General features: G+C 63.3%; 1 protein-coding gene across 1 annotated transcript; it reads right to left on the minus strand.

The window, feature by feature from the left end:
- Nucleotides 1-4,213: 4,213 nt before the first annotated feature.
- ZNF574 (zinc finger protein 574) lies at nt 4,214-10,074 on the minus strand. The gene is made up of 3 exons (XM_071800525.1): nt 10,002-10,074; nt 5,083-8,215; nt 4,214-4,294 (listed from the first exon to the last, which is right to left on the minus strand). Exons 2-3 carry the CDS (start codon nt 8,209-8,211, stop codon nt 4,214-4,216), a joined length of 3,210 nt encoding a protein of 1,069 aa, XP_071656626.1. The 5' UTR covers nt 8,212-8,215; nt 10,002-10,074.
- Nucleotides 10,075-16,649: the final 6,575 nt, after the last annotated feature.

A 16,649-nucleotide genomic window follows, 5' to 3' on the forward strand; every position in this document is an offset into this window, starting at 1 on the left:
CCCATGTCCCCATGTCCCCCCATGTCCCCCCATGTCCCCATGTCCCCCCATGTCCCCATGTCCCCTCACCCATGCGCAGTGGGGAGGGTCCCGGCCGCTCCCGGGGGGCGACCCCCCCCCCCAGCAGCACCAACAGCAGCAGCAGCGCGGGGGCCGGCGGCATCGTCCCCCCCTCCGCATGGGGACACGGCGGCCTGGGGACAGCGACAGGGACCCTGACCCCCCCGGGACCCCCCCGGGACCCCCTGAGCCCCCCCGGGACCCCCAGACCCCCCTGAGCCCCCCAAACCCCCCCTGACCCCCCGGCATCGTCCCCCCCTCCGCATGGGGACACGGCGGCCTGGGGACAGCGACAGGGACCCTGAGCCCCCTGAGACCCCCGGGACCCCCCCGGGACCCCCAGACCCCCCTGAGCCCCCCAAACCCCCCTGAGCCCCCCAAACCCCCCCCGGGACCCCCAACCCCCCCTGTACCCCACAACCTCCCCCAGGACCCTCAAACCCCTCCCGTGACCCCCAAACCCCCCTGAACCCCCCAAACCCCCCCCGGGACCCCCAACCCCCCCTGTACCCCACAACCTCCCCCAGGACCCTCAAACCCCTCCCGGGACCCCCAAACCCCCTTAAGACCCCCAAACCCCCCCCGGGACCCCCAAGCCCCCCTGAGCCCCCCAAACCCCCCCCCGGGACCCCCAGACCCCTCTGAGCCCCCCAAACCCCCCCCGGGACCCCCAAACCCCCCTGAGCCCCCCAAACCCCCCCTGTACCCCACAACCTCCCCCAGGACCCCCAAACCCCTCCCGGGACCCCCAAACCCCCCCTGCACCCCCCAACCCCCCCGGACCCCCAAACCCCCCCCGAGCCCCCCTGGGACCCCCCAAACCCCTCCGGGACCCCCCAAAGCTCCCCAGGACTCCCCAAATCCCCCCGGGACCCCCCGACCTTCCCTGGGGTCCCAGGGGTGTCCTGGGGTTTTTTGGGGTCCCCGGGGTGGGAGGGGTCCCGGGGGGTCTTGGGGTCCCGGGGGGTCCTGGGTGGGGTTTCGGGGTCCCAGGGGTCCTGGGGTGGGGTCTTGGGGTCCCGGGGAGGTTTTGGGGTCCCCGGGGGTCCCAATGGGGGTTTGGGGTCCAGGGTTCCTGATGGGGGGGTCCCGAGGTCCCCGGGGGTCCCAGGGTGGGACCCAGGGGGGGTCCCAGGGGTCCTGGGTGGGGGCTTCTGGGTGGGGTTGTGGGGTCCCGGGGGGTCTCGGGGTCCCTGGGGGTCCCGAGGGGGGGTTCGGGGTCCCAGGGGTCCTGGGGGGGGTCTTGGGGTCATGGGGGGGGTTTCAGAGTCCCCGGGGTCCTGGGGGGGGGTTTCGGGGTCTCAGGGTTTCCCGGGGGGGTCCCCGGGTGGTCCCAGGGGTCCTGATGGGGGTCTCGGAATCCCCAGGGTCCCGGGTGGGGTTTCGGGGTCCCCGGGGGTCCTGGGGGGGGGTTCGGGGTCCAGGGTCCTGATGGGGGGGTCCCGATGTCCCCGGGGGTCCCAGGGGTCCTGGGGGGGGTTTCGGGATCCCGGGGGTCCCAGGGGGGGTCCCAGGGGTCCTGATGGGGGTCTCGGGGTCCAGGGGGGTCCCAGGGGGGGTCCCGGGGGTCCTGGGGCGGGGTTTCGGGGTCCCGGGGGGTCCCATGGAGGGTCCCGGGGGTCCTGGGGGGGTTCGAGGGTCCTGATGGGGGGGTCCCGATGGGGGGGTCCCGAGGTCCTCGGGGGTCCCAGGAGGGGTCTCGGGGTCCCGGGGGGGTCCCAGGGGGGGTTCCCGGGGGTCCTGGGGGGGGTTTCGGGGTCCAGGGGGTCCCAGGGGGGGTTTCGGGGCCCCCCCTCCCCATCCCCACGGCTGCGGTTGCCCCGGTAACCGTTGCCGGGTAACGGGATTGGGCTCCTGCGGCCGCTGTTGCCGGGCAACGGGGGGGGGGGAACACGGGGGGGCCACGGGAGGCCCCTCCCCCACCCCCCCTTCCCCTCCCCCCGCCAGGGACCCCCAAAACCCCTCCCCCCCAAAGCTGGGACCCCCAAAGCTGGGGGGGGGGGGGGAGGGACGGACGGAGCCACCGGAACCGGGGGAGGGGGGGAGGGGGGAGCGGTACCGGGGGTGGGGGAGGGGAAACGGGGCCGGTACCGGGGGGTGGGGGTGGGGATGGAACCGGGATTCGGGATCGGGAACCGGGACCGGGGGTGGATCCGGGTACCGGGAACCGGGGATCGATACCGGGGGTGGATCCGGGTACCGGGAACGGGAACCGGGGATCGATACCGGGAACCGGGGGTGGATCCGGGTACCGGGATCGGGAACGGGAACCGGGGGTGGGGATCGGGAACCGGGACCGGGGGTGGATCCGGGTACCGGGATCGGGAACCGGGGATCGATACCGGGAACCGGGGGTGGATCCGGGTACCGGGAACGGGGGATGGGGCCGGGAATGGAGCCCGGGAACCGGGGATGGATCCCGGTACCCAGGAATGGATCCCGGTAACGGGGATGGGGCTGGATCCCGGTGCTGGATCCCAGTAACCGGGGATGGGGCCGGGGATGGATCCCGGTAACCGGGGGTGGATCCCGGGGCCGGTAACGGGGATGGATGGGGGTACCGGGGGCTGGATCCCGGTAACCGGAGATGGATCCCGGTAACGGGGATGGGGCCGGATCCCGGGGCTGGATCCCGGTAACCGGGGGCGGATCCCGGGGCCGGTAACGGGGATGGATGGGGGTACCGGGGGCTGGATCCCGGTAACCGGGGATGGATCCGGATCCCGGTAACCGGGTGATGAGGCCGGGGCCGGATCCCGGATCCCGGTCCCGGGGGTGGATGGGGTGCGGGGGATGGGGCCGGATCCCGGATCCCGGATCCCACCCCGGGGGGGCTGCGGCGGGGCCGGGCTGGGCCCCCCCGCTTCATCCCCCGGACCCCATTCCCCGTTCCCCGTTCCCCCCCGTTCCCGGTGCCCCCCCCCATTCCGCTTTATCCCCCCCGTTCCCGTTCCCGTTCCCCCCCGTTCCCGTTCCCCCCCGTTCCCGTTCCCGTTCCCCCCGCTCCCGGTCCCCCCCCGCTCCCGTTCATCCCCCCCCGTTCCCGGTGCCCCCCCCCGTTCCCGCTCCCGTTCCCCCCCCCCTCCCGTTCCCCTCCCGCTCCCCCCCCGTTCCCGTTCCCCCCGCTCCCGGCCCCCCCCCCGTTCCCGTTCCCCCCCCCGTTCCCGTTCCCGTTCCCGTTTCCCCCCCGCTCCCGTTCCCGTTCCCCCCCCGTTCCCGTTCCCCCCGCTCCCGGCCCCCCCCCGTTCCCGTTCCCCCCCCGCTCCCGTTCCCGTTCCCCCCCCGCTCCCGTTCCCGTTCCCCCCCCGCTCCCGTTCCCGTTCCCCCCCCGTTCCCGTTCCCCCCCCGCTCCCGTTCCCGTTCCCCCCCCGTTCCCGTTCCCCCCCCGCTCCCGTTCCCGTTCCCCCCCCGCTCCCGTTCCCGTTCCCCCCCCGCTCCCGTTCCCGTTCCCCCCCCGCTCCCGTTCCCGTTCCCCCCCCCGTTCCCGTTCCCCCCCCGCTCCCGTTCCCGTTCCCCCCCCGCTCCCGTTCCCGTTCCCCCCCCGCTCCCGTTCCCGTTCCCCCCCCGTTCCCGTTCCCCCCCCGCTCCCGTTCCCGTTCCCCCCCCCGTCACTCACTCGCTGCGCGGCCGCCGCAGCCCCCCCGGCCGGGGGGGGGATGGGGGGGATGGGGGGGGCCGGGCCGCGGCTCCTCCGCCCGGTGAAGGCGGCGGCGGCGGCGGCGGCGGCAGCGGGGGGGGCGGGGGGGGGCAGGGCCCGGGCCCCCCCGGTTCGCGCTGCTCGCGGCTCCAACGGCGGCGACGGGAAGGACGGGGTGGGGGGGGCCCCCCCGGGATGGTATGGGGGGGGGGGGGGGGGGGGGGTGGTGTGTGCCCCCCCCACCCAGTGGGACCCCCCCCCCCAATGCGTGACCCCCCCGGGTGGGCTGAAGGTGGGGGGGGGCGCACCTCCCCCCCCCCCGCGTGGGATCGTCCGGGGGGGGTGCGCGGGAGGGGGGGGCGGAAGGGGTGGGGTTAATAGGAGGGGCGTGGCCGGGGTAATTGGAGGGCGGGGCCGCAAGGGAATGGGGTGGAGGTGGGCGGGGTCAATGGGGGCGTGGCCAAATGGGTAATAGGGGGATAGGATGTGTAGGCGGGGCTTGGGAAAGGGGCGGGGCTAGGGGCTGATCGGATGGTGGAGGGTGTGGGCGGGGCTAGCGGGAGGGGGCGTGGCCAGGGTTGAGTGAAGGAGCGGGGGCTGGAAAAGGGGCGGGGTTAGCAGGAGGGGACGTGGCCATTGGGTCCATTGGAGGGCGGGGCTTGGGAGGGGGCGGGGTTAACGGGTGGGGTGGGACAAATGGGCGGGGTTTATTGAATGGGGCGGGGCTTGCGGAGGGGGCGGGGCTCAGCCCCACCCACAGCAAAACTCAGACACCGCCCCCCCCAAGGCAATTAACACCTCCATAAGGCAATTAACACCCTAATAGGGTAATTACCCCGACCCCAATTAACCACCCTCTTACCCCCCCATTAAGTGCCCTCCCCACCCATTCCCCTCCCCCCCAATAAAGACACTTTGGGTCGTTTTCTCTCTTTTAATTGCATCAGGAATTCATTAACAGCCCCCCCACAATGGGGGGGGGAGAATGGGATGGGGGGGGGGGCGGGGGCAACAACCCCCCAAATGCGGCTGCTCCCCCCCCCAAAAATCAGGGGGTGCGGGGAGACTTGGGGGGGGTGGGGATGGGGGGGACATTGGGTTTTGTCCCCCCCAAAATGGGGGGGGTAGGGGGTGTCCCCAAAATGAGGGTGGGAAACCTGGGGGGGGCACAAGGGGGTCCCCAAACTGGGGGTGTCCTGGGGGGGGGGTGGGGGGTCCCCACTTTGGGGGTGTCCTGGGGGGGATATTGGGGGGTCCCCAAAGCGGGGGTGTCCTGGGGGGGATGGGGGGGTCCCCACTTTGGGGGTGTCCCGGGGGGGTCACTGCAGCCCCCCAGGTTGTTGGGGGTCCGGGGGGGGCGCTGGGTAAATCTCGATGGTTTCCACCACGGCCAGAGCGGCGCCGACGTCCCCGCCAGGGCTGGGGGGGGCGGGCACGGGGACGGTGACGGTGACAGTGACGGTGCCACCGGCTCCGGTTCCGGTCTCGATGACGGATCCGGTTCCGGTGTTGATAACAGATCCGGTTCCAGTTCCAGTGTCAATAACGGATCCGGTTCCGGTTCCAGTGTCGATGATGGATCCGGTTCCAGTGTCGATGATGGATCCGGTTCCGGTGTCGATGATGGATCCGGTTCCGGTTCCAGTGTCAACGACGGATCCGGTTCCGGTGCCAACAACGGATCCGGTGCCTGTTCCAGCGCCAATAACGCATCCGGTGCCGGTTGTGGTGCTGATGATGGAGCCGGCGCCGGTTCCAGCACCAGTTATGGTGTCAGTAATGGAACCGGTACCAGTCACAGCGCCGATAATGGAGCTGCTACCAGTTATGGCGCCGATAACGGAGCCAGAGCCGGTTCCGGTGCCGATGACGGAGCCGGTGGTGGTTATGGTCTCGATAATGGACCCAGTGGTGGTTGCGGTGTCGATAACGGAGCCGGTGTTGGTTATGGTGCCGATAACGGAGCCGGCGCTGGTTCCGGTGCTGATAACGGAGCCGGCACTGGTTACGGTCTCAATAACAGCCCCGGTGCCAGTTACGGTCTCAATAATGGAGCCGGCGCCGGTTACGGTCTCGATAATGGTCCCGGCGCTGGTTATGGTGTCGATAACAGAGCCGGCGCCAGTCGCGGTGCTGATAACGGCGCCGGCGCCGCTTACGGTCTCAATAACGGCCTCGGTGCCGCTAACGGAGTCAGAGCTGCTTCTGGTACCAACGATGGAGCCGGCGGCGGTTCCGGTGCCGCTAACGGCCCCGGCGGCGGCTCCGGTGCTGATAACGGCCCCGGCGGAGGCTCCGGTGCTGATAACGGCCCCGGCGGAGGCTCCGGTGCTGATAACGGCCCCGGCGGCGGCTCCGGCGCCCGCGGGTCCCCGCGGCGGCTGCTGCTGGTGCAGCTTGCGGTGCTTCCAGAGGTTGGAGAAGGAGCGGTAGGCTTTGCCGCAGCCCTCGCAGCGGTAGGGCCGCTCGCCCGTGTGGATGCGCCGGTGCTCGGCCAGGCGCACGGCGATGGCGAAGGCTTTGCCGCAGTCGCCGCAGCGGAAGGGGCGCTCGCCCGTGTGCAGGCGCCGGTGGTCCTTGAGGTGCGTGGATTGCCGGAAGGCTTTGCCGCACTCGGGGCAGGGGTAGGGCCGCTCGCCGGTGTGGATGCGCCGGTGAACCGACAGCGACGTCTCGGTGCTGAACAGCTTCTTGCACTCCCCGCACTCAAAGCTCTTGGCGCAAGGCGGGCGCCGCGGCGGCGCCGGCGCCGGAGAGCGCGGCGGCTCCGGCGCCGCGCCGGGCGCCGCGTGGAGCCGCTCGTGCGCCCGCAGCCGCGCGGCCGACCCCGCTTTCTTGCCGCAAACCGGGCACTCGAAGCGCCGGGCGCCGCCGCCACCACGGGGACAGCGGTGCTCCCGCAGCTGCGCCGCGCTGGCGAAGGCGGCGCCGCAGCCGGCGCAGACCTGCGGCTCCCGGCCGGCGTGGGCCAGGCGGTGCACGTCCAGCAGGCGCCGGAGCAGGAAGGAGCGCCCGCAATCGGCGCACTTGTAGGGGTACTCGCCGGTGTGGTGGTAGCGGTGCATGAGCAGGCGGTAGGGCCGGTGGAAGCGGACGCCGCACTCCTGGCACTTGTAGGGGTAGCGGCGCGAGTGCACGAAGAAGTGTTGGCGCAGCGTGGAGGATTGGGTGAAGCGCTTGTGGCACAGCTGGCACTCGTAGGGCCGCTCGCCCGTGTGCGTCAGGCGGTGCCGGAGGAGGTTGGCCTGCGAGTTGAAGGTTTTGGCGCAGTCCGGGCAGGCGAAGGGGCGCTCGCCCGTGTGCGTGAGCGCGTGGTTGCGCAGGTGCGACTTCTTCTTGAACATCTTGCCGCACTCGGCGCACTCGTGGCGCCGCTCCAGGCGGTGCACGAAGCGCTGGTGCCGCGCCAGCTGCGCCGCTTTGCCGAAGGCTTTGCCGCAGGCGCCGCAGCGGTGGTTGGGCTCCGGCGGGCGCGGCGCGGCCGCTTTGGGCTCCGGGGGTGGCGGCGGCGGGGGTTCGGCGCTGGGTTTGGCGGCGCCGTGGGTGCGGCGGTGGTAGAGGAATTTGGTCATGTTGGCGAAGGCTTTGCCGCAGGGGCAGCGGTGCAGGGGGTTCGGGGAGTGCGTGCGCCGGTGCGCCAGCAGCAGGGATTCGGTGTCGAAGGCGGAGCCGCAATCCAGGCACAGGAAGCGCGACTCGGCGCTGTGGCCGCCCAGGTGCTGCTCCAGCGCCGGCGGCGTCGGGAGGACTTTGCTGCACAGGGGACACTGGAAAGCGCCCAAGCGGTGACAGCGGAGGTGGCGCCGGAGCTGGCGGGGGCCGCCCAGGAGGCGCTGGCACTCGGGGCAGCGGTGCTCGACGGGGGGCGGCGGCGGCGCGGCGGCGGCGTTGGGCTCGTTAGCGCCGCCGTTAACGAGCGGGGGGGTGAGGTGCGCGGCCTGGTGCTCCAGGAAGTCCTTGGGGCTCTGGAAGAGCTGCCGGCACTCGCCGCACTCGTAGAGCAGCAGCTGCACCGTTTCGGCGTCGGCGGCGTCGGCGTCGTCCTCGCCGGGTTTGCGGTACGAGTGCTCCAGGTCCACGCGGGCCGTGGGCGCCGGAGCCGGGTTGGGGGCGCGGTGGCTTTGCCGGTGGCTCAACCACAGCTCCTGGGTGGCGAAGAGCGCGCGGCACTCGGGGCACTCGAAGTGGATGGCGGCGCTGGGTTTGGCGGCGACGGAGCCGAGCGGCTCCGGGTCCTGCGCCAGCAGCTTGATGTGCAGCTCCTGGTGCTCCAGCAGCTGTCCCGGCGTCACCAGGAGCTGCCCGCACTCCAGGCATTGGTACTGGGGGGGGTCCGGGGGGGCGCCCAGCAGCTCGAGCTGGTGCGGGTGCTGCGGGTGCTGCGGGGGGGGGTGCTGGTGCTGCTGGTGCGCCAGCGCCTCCCCCAGCGCCGCCGCCAGGTGCCCGCACTCGGAGCAGACGTAGCGGTGCTCCAGCAGCACCAGCGTCTCCTCGCCCGCTGGGGGGGTCGCCATGGCCCTGGGGGGGAGAACACAGCGGGGTTAGAGGGGTGGGGGGGGAAATGGGGGGGGGGGTGGGGGGCAGCGGGGAGAGGAGGGGGTGGGAGGGAGAGAGGAGGGGGTGTGGGGGAGAGGAGGGGGGGAGAGGGGGGGTGAGAGGAGGGGGGAGGGGGAAGAAATTGGGGGGGGCAGGGTGAGGTGATGGGGGGGTGGGGTGAGGGGGGAGAGAAGGAGGGGGTGGGGGGGGAGTGAGGGGGGTGAGAGAGGCGGTGGGGGGGGGAGAGGGGGATGGGGGGGGTTGAGAGGAGGGGGGAGGGGGGGTGAGAGGAGGTGAGGGGAGGGGTGGGTGAGGGGGGCAGGGGGGGGGTGAGAGGAGGGGGGAGGAGCGTGAGAGGAGGGGGTGGGGGGGTGAGAGGAGTGGGGGGGGGAGAGGGGGAGGGGGGGAGGGGGGGAGAGGGGAAGAAATGGGGGGGGGAAAATGGGGGTGGGGGGGTGAGGGGGGGAGTGGGGGGGGGAGAGGGGAAGAAATGGGTGGGGAGAAATGGGGGGGTGAAGAAATGGGAGGGGTGGGAGAAAGGGGGGGTGGGAGGAAGGGGGGGTGGGAGGAGGGGGGGGGAGTTTAAAGGGGGGGGAGTTTAAAGGGGGGGGGAGTTTAAAGGGGGGGGGAGTTTAAAGGGGGGGGGAGTTTAAAGGGGGGGGGAGTTTAAAGGGGGCGGAGTTTAAAGGGGGCGGAGTTTAAAGGGGGGGAGTTTAAAGGAGGGGGGAGTTTAAAGGGGGGGGGAGTTTAAAGGGGGGGGGAGTTTAAAGGGGGGGTTAAAAGGGGGGGTAGAGAAGTTGGGGGGGAAATGGGGGGGTTAGAGGGGGGGAATGGGGGGGTAAGGGGAAATAATGGGGGAGTGGGAGAGTGAAGGGGGCAAAGAACAGGGGGGTTAAAAATAAACGGGGGGGTAAAAATAAACGGGGGGGGGTCAAGAAATAAAGGGGGAAAATAATGGGGGGGGGTTGAGAGAATGTGGGGGGGAAAGAGGGGGTCAGAAATAAATGGGGATGGGGGAATAAATGGGAGGGGGTAAATGGGGGGGGGGAAGATAGGAGGGGCAATAAAATAGTAGGGGGGTGTTTAAAAATGGGGGGGTTAAAAGTATGGGGGGGGGATTAAAAATAATGGGGGGGGATTAAATAATAATGGGGGGGATTAAAAACAAGAGGGGGTCAAAAAATAAGGGATAAAAAGGGGGGGGCAAATATATTGGGGGGAGTAAAAAATGAGGAAGGGGTTTAAAATGGGGGGGGGTCAAAAAATGGGGGGGGAGGGTTAAAATTTGGGAGGGGAAATAAAGAAATGGGGGGGGGGCTAAGCCCATCAGGACCCCCCCAAATGAGCTTTGACCCCCCCCAGGAGCCCCCCAAATCCATTTTACCCCCCCAGGACCCCCCCAAATGCCCTTTGACCCCCTCAGGACCCCCCCAAACCCATTTTACCCCCTCAAATGCCCTTTGACCCCCCCCTTCAGGACCCCCCCAAACCCATTTTACCCCCCCAGGACCCCCCCAAGTGCCCTTTGACCCCCTCAGGACCAAATGCCCTTTGACCCCCCCAGGACCCCCCCAAACCCATTTTACCCCCCCCAACCCCACTTTAGCCCCTCAGGACCCCCCCAAACCCCTTTCCCCCCCCCCCCAGGCCCCGTTTCCCCTCAGCCCCCCCCCAAATCCCGCCCCCACCCGGGCCCCCCGAGCCCCCCCGGCCCCGGGTCCCCCCCCAAGCCCCCCGGGCCCCCCAAACCCCCCCGGCACCCCCTCACCTCCCGTTTCTCTCCCGCTCTCGTTCGCTCTCCGTCCCCGCTTCCCTCCGCGGGCACCTCCCAACATGCCGCCTCCCTATTGGCCGGCGCCGCCCGCCCGGTCAAGGCGGGGACCAATGGTGGAGCGCGGCGCGTGGTGACGTCACGGGCGGGCGGCCCGGCGCGGTGGGAGAGGGAGGAACCAATGCGGTGGGGGGGGGGGGGGATCGGACCAAAGTGGGGGGAGGGAATGGGGGGGTGGGAGGGACCAAGCGGGGGGGGGTTGGGGGGATTGGAGTGGGGGGTTGGGTTGTACCAAGGAGCGGGTGAAATGGGGGGATTTGGGGGTCTGGGTTGTACCAAGGAGCGGGTGAAATGGGGGGATTTGGGGGTCTGGGTTGTACCAAGGAACGGGTGAAATGGGGGGACTTGGGGGTCTGGGTTGTACCAAGGAGCGGGTGAAATGGGGGGATTTGGGGGTCTGGGTTGTACCAAGGAGGGGGTGAAATGGGGGGATTTGGGGGTCTGGGTTGTACCAAGGAACGGGTGAAATGGGGGGACTTGGGGGTCTGGGTTGTACCAAGGAGCGGGTGAAATGGGGGGATTTGGGGTTCTGGGTTGTACCAAGGAGCGGGTGAAATGGGGGGATTTGGGGGTCTGGGTTGTACCAAGGAGGGGTTGAAATGGGGGGATTTGGGGGTCTGGGTTGTACCAAGGAGGGGGTGAAATGGGGGGATTTGGGCGTCTGGGTTGTACCAAGGAGCGGGTGAAATGGGGGGATTTGGGGCTCTGGGTTGTACCAAGGAGGGGGTGAAATGGGGGGATTTGGGCGTCTGGGTTGTACCAAGGAACGGGTGAAATGGGGGGACTTGGGGGGGTCTGGGTTGTACCAAGGGGGGTTGGGGGGAGGTTTGGGGGGGTTTGGGTCGTACCAAGACAGGGGACAGAGGGGGAGGCTCCTGTTCAGCTTCTTTATTGTTCCCGTGGGGCCGACACACGCGGTTACAAAACAAAACCAACAAACAACCCCAAAAACAACCCCGAAAAAAAACCCAGGTCAATAATTTAAAAATCAATAATAATTAGCATAATTAACAAGAATTAATTAAGAAACCCCGAAACGACCCAACCCCACCCCCCCCACGAAAAACAATGAACGAGGCGGGAGGTGACGTCACGCGCGCGGCCGCCCCGGGGGGGGGGAACACACACACGGGGGGCGGGGCTAAAGGGAAAGGGGCGGGGCCACTGTGGTGGGAGGGGGGAAGGGGCGTGGTTGACGTGAGGGGGCGGGGCCAAGAAGGGCGGGAGCGCGGGGAAAGGGACGGGACTGAGGGGGCGTGGCCAGGGCGGTGGGCGGGGCTGGGAGAGGGGGCGCGGACAGGGGGCGTGGGCAAGAGGGAAGGGGCGTGGCCAGGGGAGGGGGCGTGGCCAGGGGAGGTCACAAACAGACATGGGGGGGGGAAGGGGCTTTTTGTACAAATTTTCTCCTTTTTTTGTCTTTTTTTTTTAAACTTTTGCCCTTTTTTTGGTTTTTTTGCCTTTTTCCCGAGTTTCTTTTTGTTTAATTCTTATTATTTTTGTCTTTTTTTTCTCTTTTTTTAACGTTTTTCTGAGGTCTCTTACAAAACGGGGGGGGGATGGGGATGGGGGGGGGCGGAATTTTTGGGTGGAATCTTTGGTTTTTCGGTCGTTTCGCCGCCCCCCCCAGGGGGAGGGGGAGGGGCCACGGGGGGGGGGGAGGGGTCACAGCACGAGGTCACCCCCCCCCCCCAAAAATAAGGGACCCCCCCCCAAAATCAAGGGGATGCACCAAGAACTGGGAGTGGGGTCCCACTGGGAATTGGGGGCCCCCTCAATAAATAGGGACCCCCCCCCAATAAATGGGGGACCCCCCACTAAAATAGGGACCCCCCCAATAAATGGGGGAACCCCCCAATAAAAGGGGGGAACCCCCTGATCAATAGGGACGCCCCCCCCGATAAATGGGAGACCCCCCAATAAATGGGGGAACCCCCCCCCATCAATAGGGATGCCCCCCCCCCGGATAAATGGGGAACCCCCCATAAAATGGGGAACCCCCCAATAAAAGGGGAACCCCCCCAATGAATAGGGACCCCCCCAAAAAAGTGGGGGCCCCCCCCGGGGTTCTTTGGTTGCGCGAGGTCAATGAGGTATCTGGCCGGGGGGGGAGGGGCGGGGCCGGCCCCTCCCCCACCCTCTTTGGCTTTGGGGGGGGGCGGGGGGAGGGGGGGACCGGGGGGGTCCCCAAGGTCATGACCCCGGGGGTGTCCCCAAGGTCATGGGGGGACCTGGAGGTCATGGAGGGGCCATCAGCACCTGGAGCTTCGTCACCATCGTCATCGTCACCATGGTCACCACCATTGTCACCACCATTGTCACCATGGTCACCACCATTGTCATCATGGTCACCACCATTGTCACCATCATTGTCACCATCATCATCACCATTGTCACCATGGTCACCACCATTGTCACCATCATCATCGTCACCATCATTGTCACCATCATCATCATCACCATTGTCACCATCATCATCACCATTGTCACCACGGTCACCACCGTTGTCGTCATCATCACCATTGTCACCATTGTCATCGTCACCATGGTCACCATGATGAAGATGATCCTCATCATCATCATGGTCACCATGGTCACCCCCATCATCATCATGATGTTGTCACCCTTGTCACCGTCACCACGGTCACCATGATCATCATTGTCCCCATCGTGGTCACCATCATCATCATCATTGTCCCCACGGTCACCATCATCATCATCATCACCTTCATGGTCACCACGATCATCATCTCATCATCATCATCATCATCATCGTCACCATGGTCACCACCATCATCATCACCTTCATGGTCACCATGGTCATTGTCACCTCAACATCATCATCATCACCATTGTTGTCCCCATTGTCACCATCATCATCATCATCGTTATCACCATGGTCACCATCATCATCATCTCATCATCACCATTGTCCCCATGGTCACCACCATCATCATCATCATCACCTTCATAGTCACCATGATCATCATCATCGCCACCACCATTGTCCCCATTGTCACCATCATCATCACCATGGTCACCATGATCATCATCTCATCATCATCATCACCATCATTGTCCCCATTGTCACCATCATCATCACCATGGTCACCATGATCATCATCTCATCATCATCATCATCACCATCGTTGTCCCCATTATCATCTTCATCATGTTCATGGCCACCGTGGCCACCATGATCATCATCATTGTCCTCATGGTCACCACCATCATCATCATCGTCAGCATCATTGTCCCCATTGTCACCGTGGTCACCATCATCATTGTCACCATCATCATCATCACCTTCATGGTCACCATGGTCATCATCTCATCATCATCATCGTCCCCATTGTCACCATCATCATCATCACCATGGTCACCATCTCATCATCTCATCATCATCATCGTCGTCACCATCGTTGTCCCCATTGTCACCATCATCATCATCATCGTCATCACCATCGTTGTCCCCATTGTCACCATCATCATCATCATGGTCACCATGGTCACCATCATCATCATCATCATTGTCCCCATGGTCACCATCTCATCATCATCATCATCATCATTGTCACCATCATTGTCCCCATTGTCACCATCATCATCATCATGGTCACCACGGTCACCATGGTCACCATCATCATCATCATCATTGTCCCCATGGTCACCATCTCATCATCATCATCATCATCGTCGTCACCATCGTTGTCCCCATGGTCACCATCATCATCATCATGGTCACCATCTCATCATCATCATCATCACCATCATCGTCACCATCGTTGTCCGCATGGTCACCATCATCATCATCATGGTCACCATCTCATCATCATCATCATCATCATCATCATCATCATCATCATCGTCACCATCGTTGTCCCCATTGTCACCATCATCATCATCATGGTCAACATGGTCACCATCTCATCATCATCATCATCATCGTCACCATCGTTGTCCCCATGGTCACCATCATCATCATCATGGTCACCATCTCATCATCATCATCATCATCATCATCATCATCATCATCGTCACCATCATTGTCCCCATTGTCCCATCACCATCATCACCATGGTCACCATCATCATCGTCACCATCGCCGGCCCCTCCCCCCAATTAACGCTCATTAACCAACACCCCCCATCCCCCACCCCACAGGGTGGGGGAGGGGCCTCTCCCCTCCCCCCCCCTCCCCTCCCCCCCTTTATTTGGTTTGAGGTGAATTCTGAGGTATTTGGCAAAGTGCCCCCCCGCCCCTCCCCCCCTCCCCGGGCCATTTATGGTTTACGATTCATTAATTAAAGCTTCGCTAACGAACCGGCCCGGGAAGGGGGGGGAGGGGAGGCCCTGGGGGGAGGGGCCCCCGCGACGGGGCCGTTTTTTGGTCTAAAAAATCAACATTTCTGTCACTTCCTTTGCTTTCCCGACACTTTTTGGTGGTTTTTCTGAGGTTTGGGTGCGGTGCTTTTGGGTTTTTTTGGCTTTTTTTGTCCTTTTTTGGCTTTTTTTTTGCCTTTTTTTCCTTTTTTTTTGGTCCATTTTTGTCCTTTTTTTGGCCAATTTTGTCCTTTTTTGGCCATTTTTCGCCTTTCCCGCCTTTTTTCCTCCTTTCCCGCCTTTTTCTCCTCCTCTCCCCATCCTCCTCGCGTCCCATTTTTTGTCCATTTTCCTCCGTTTTTCACCCATTTTTTGTCCATTTTCCTCCGTTTTTCCGCTTTTTTTTGGCATTTTCCTCCTTTTTTGCGATTTTTGTGGCTTTTTGGCTCCGTTTCGCTTCATTTTGTCGCTTTTCCCCCCATTTTCGGGGCGGTTTTTTTGGTCTCGTTTGGCGCCGTTTTCCCGGCCGGGTCCATTTTGGGGGGGGGGGGGGGGCACCCCCATCTTTCTCATTTTTAACCCCACCCCCATTTTTTGGCGTTTTCCCCCCATTTTCCGGAAGCGCCGACGCCGTTTTCTGTATAAAAAACACCAAAAACGCAACAAAAAAAAACCCAAACCCCCCCAAAATGGGGGGTTCCCCTCCCCCACCCCCCCCCTTTTATTCCCCGTTGTTTTTTAACCCAAAAAACCCCCCAAACCACCCCAAAACGGGGTGGGGGGGCGGGGCTACATTCACTACCAAGCCCCTCCCCCCCCCCAGCTTAAATTTGGGGGGATTTGGGGCTTCCCCCCCCCCCCCCAAACCACCATTTTGGGGGGGGGGTTTCTCATTTGTTCCCTTGGTTTTTGGCCTCACAGTTTTGGGGTGAAACGGGGGGATTTTGGGGCTCCATGAGGTATTTGTGGTGGGGGAGGGGGCCCCTCCCCCCCCCCATTTTGGGGCCAAAGCGGCGACTTTGGGGCTTTTCCGGCTCAGGCACTCAGGGGGGGAGGGGCCTTGGGGCTCTTTCCTCCTTTTTTTGGCTTTTTGGGGGGTTTTCCCCTTTTTTCCCCCTTTCCCCCCTTTTTTTTTCCCCCTTTTTTTCCCCCTTTCCCCCTTTTTTTTTTCCCTTTTTTCCTCCCTTTTTTCCCTTTTTTCCTTCTTTTTTCCTCTATTTTCCTCTATTTCCCCCTTTTTTCCCCATTTTGCCCCTTCTGTTTCCCTTTTTCCTTTTTCCCTCTTTTCTATTTTTCCCCTTTTTCCCCTTTTTTCCTTCTTTTTTCCTCTATTTTCCCCTATTTTCCCCCTTTTTTCCCTTTTTTCCCCTTTTCTTCCTCCTCTTTATTCCCTTTTTTCTCCTTTTCCCCCTTTTTCCCCCTTTCCCCCCCCCCCTTCCCCCTTTTTCCTTTTTTCTCCTTTTTTCCCATTTTCCTTTTTCCCCCTTTTCCCCTTTTTTTTGCCTTTTTTCCCTTTTTTCCCTTTTCCCTCTTTTTTCCCCCCTTTTTCCCCCCTTTTCTTTCCCTTTTCCCCATTTGTCTTTTTTTCCCTTCCCCCCTTTTTTTCCTTCTTTTTTTCCCTTTTTTCCTCTATTTTCCCTTTCCCATTTTTTCCTTTTCTTCCCCTTTTTCATTTTTTCCTGTTTTTTCCTCTTTTTTCTGCTTTCCCCCCTTTTTTCCCTTCCCCCTTTTTCCCCTTTTTCCTTTTTTCCCCTTTTCATTCCACTTTTTCCCCTTTTTTTCCTCTTTCCCCCCTTTTTTCCTGTTTTCCCCTTTTTCTTTTTCCCCTTTTTTCCTCCTTTTCCCCCTATTTTTTTCCCTTTTTACTCCTTTTTCCCCTTTTCCCTTTTTTCCCCTTTTCATTCCCCTTTTTCCCCTTTATTTTCCTCTTCCCCCCTTTTTTCCCTGTTTTCCCTTTTTCTTTTTCCCCTTTTTTCCTCCTTTTTCTCCTTTTCCCCCATTTTTTCCCTTTTTACTCCTTTTTTCCCTTTTTCCTTTTCCCTTTTTTCCTCTTTTCCCTTCTTTTCCCTTTTTCCCCTTTTTTTCCCTTTTTCCTTTTCCCTTTTTTCCTCTTTCTCCTTCTTTTCCCTTTTTCCCCTTTTTTCCCCTTTTTTCCCACTTCTTTTATTTAGAATTTTCTCTTTTTCCCCTTTTCCTCCTTTTTTTCCCCTTTTCCTCCTTTTTTCCCCCTTTTTCCTTTTTCCCCTTCCACATTTGTTCCATTTC

This window comes from Patagioenas fasciata, chromosome 31 (assembly GCF_037038585.1).
Source record: "Patagioenas fasciata isolate bPatFas1 chromosome 31, bPatFas1.hap1, whole genome shotgun sequence".
In the NCBI taxonomy this organism is placed as follows: domain Eukaryota; kingdom Metazoa; phylum Chordata; class Aves; order Columbiformes; family Columbidae; genus Patagioenas; species Patagioenas fasciata.

Excerpts from the sequence above, each read along its gene's own strand:
- ZNF574 (XM_071800525.1), bottom strand. The coding sequence starts at position 8,211 with ATGGCGACCCCCCCAGCGGGCGAGGAGACGCTGGTGCTGCTGGAGCAC. Across the intron at positions 4,295-5,082 it reads TCGGCGCCGCTCTGGCCGTG|CCCCCGCTCCTTCACTCAAC; the intron begins GTGGAAACCATC and ends CCCCTTTTCCAG.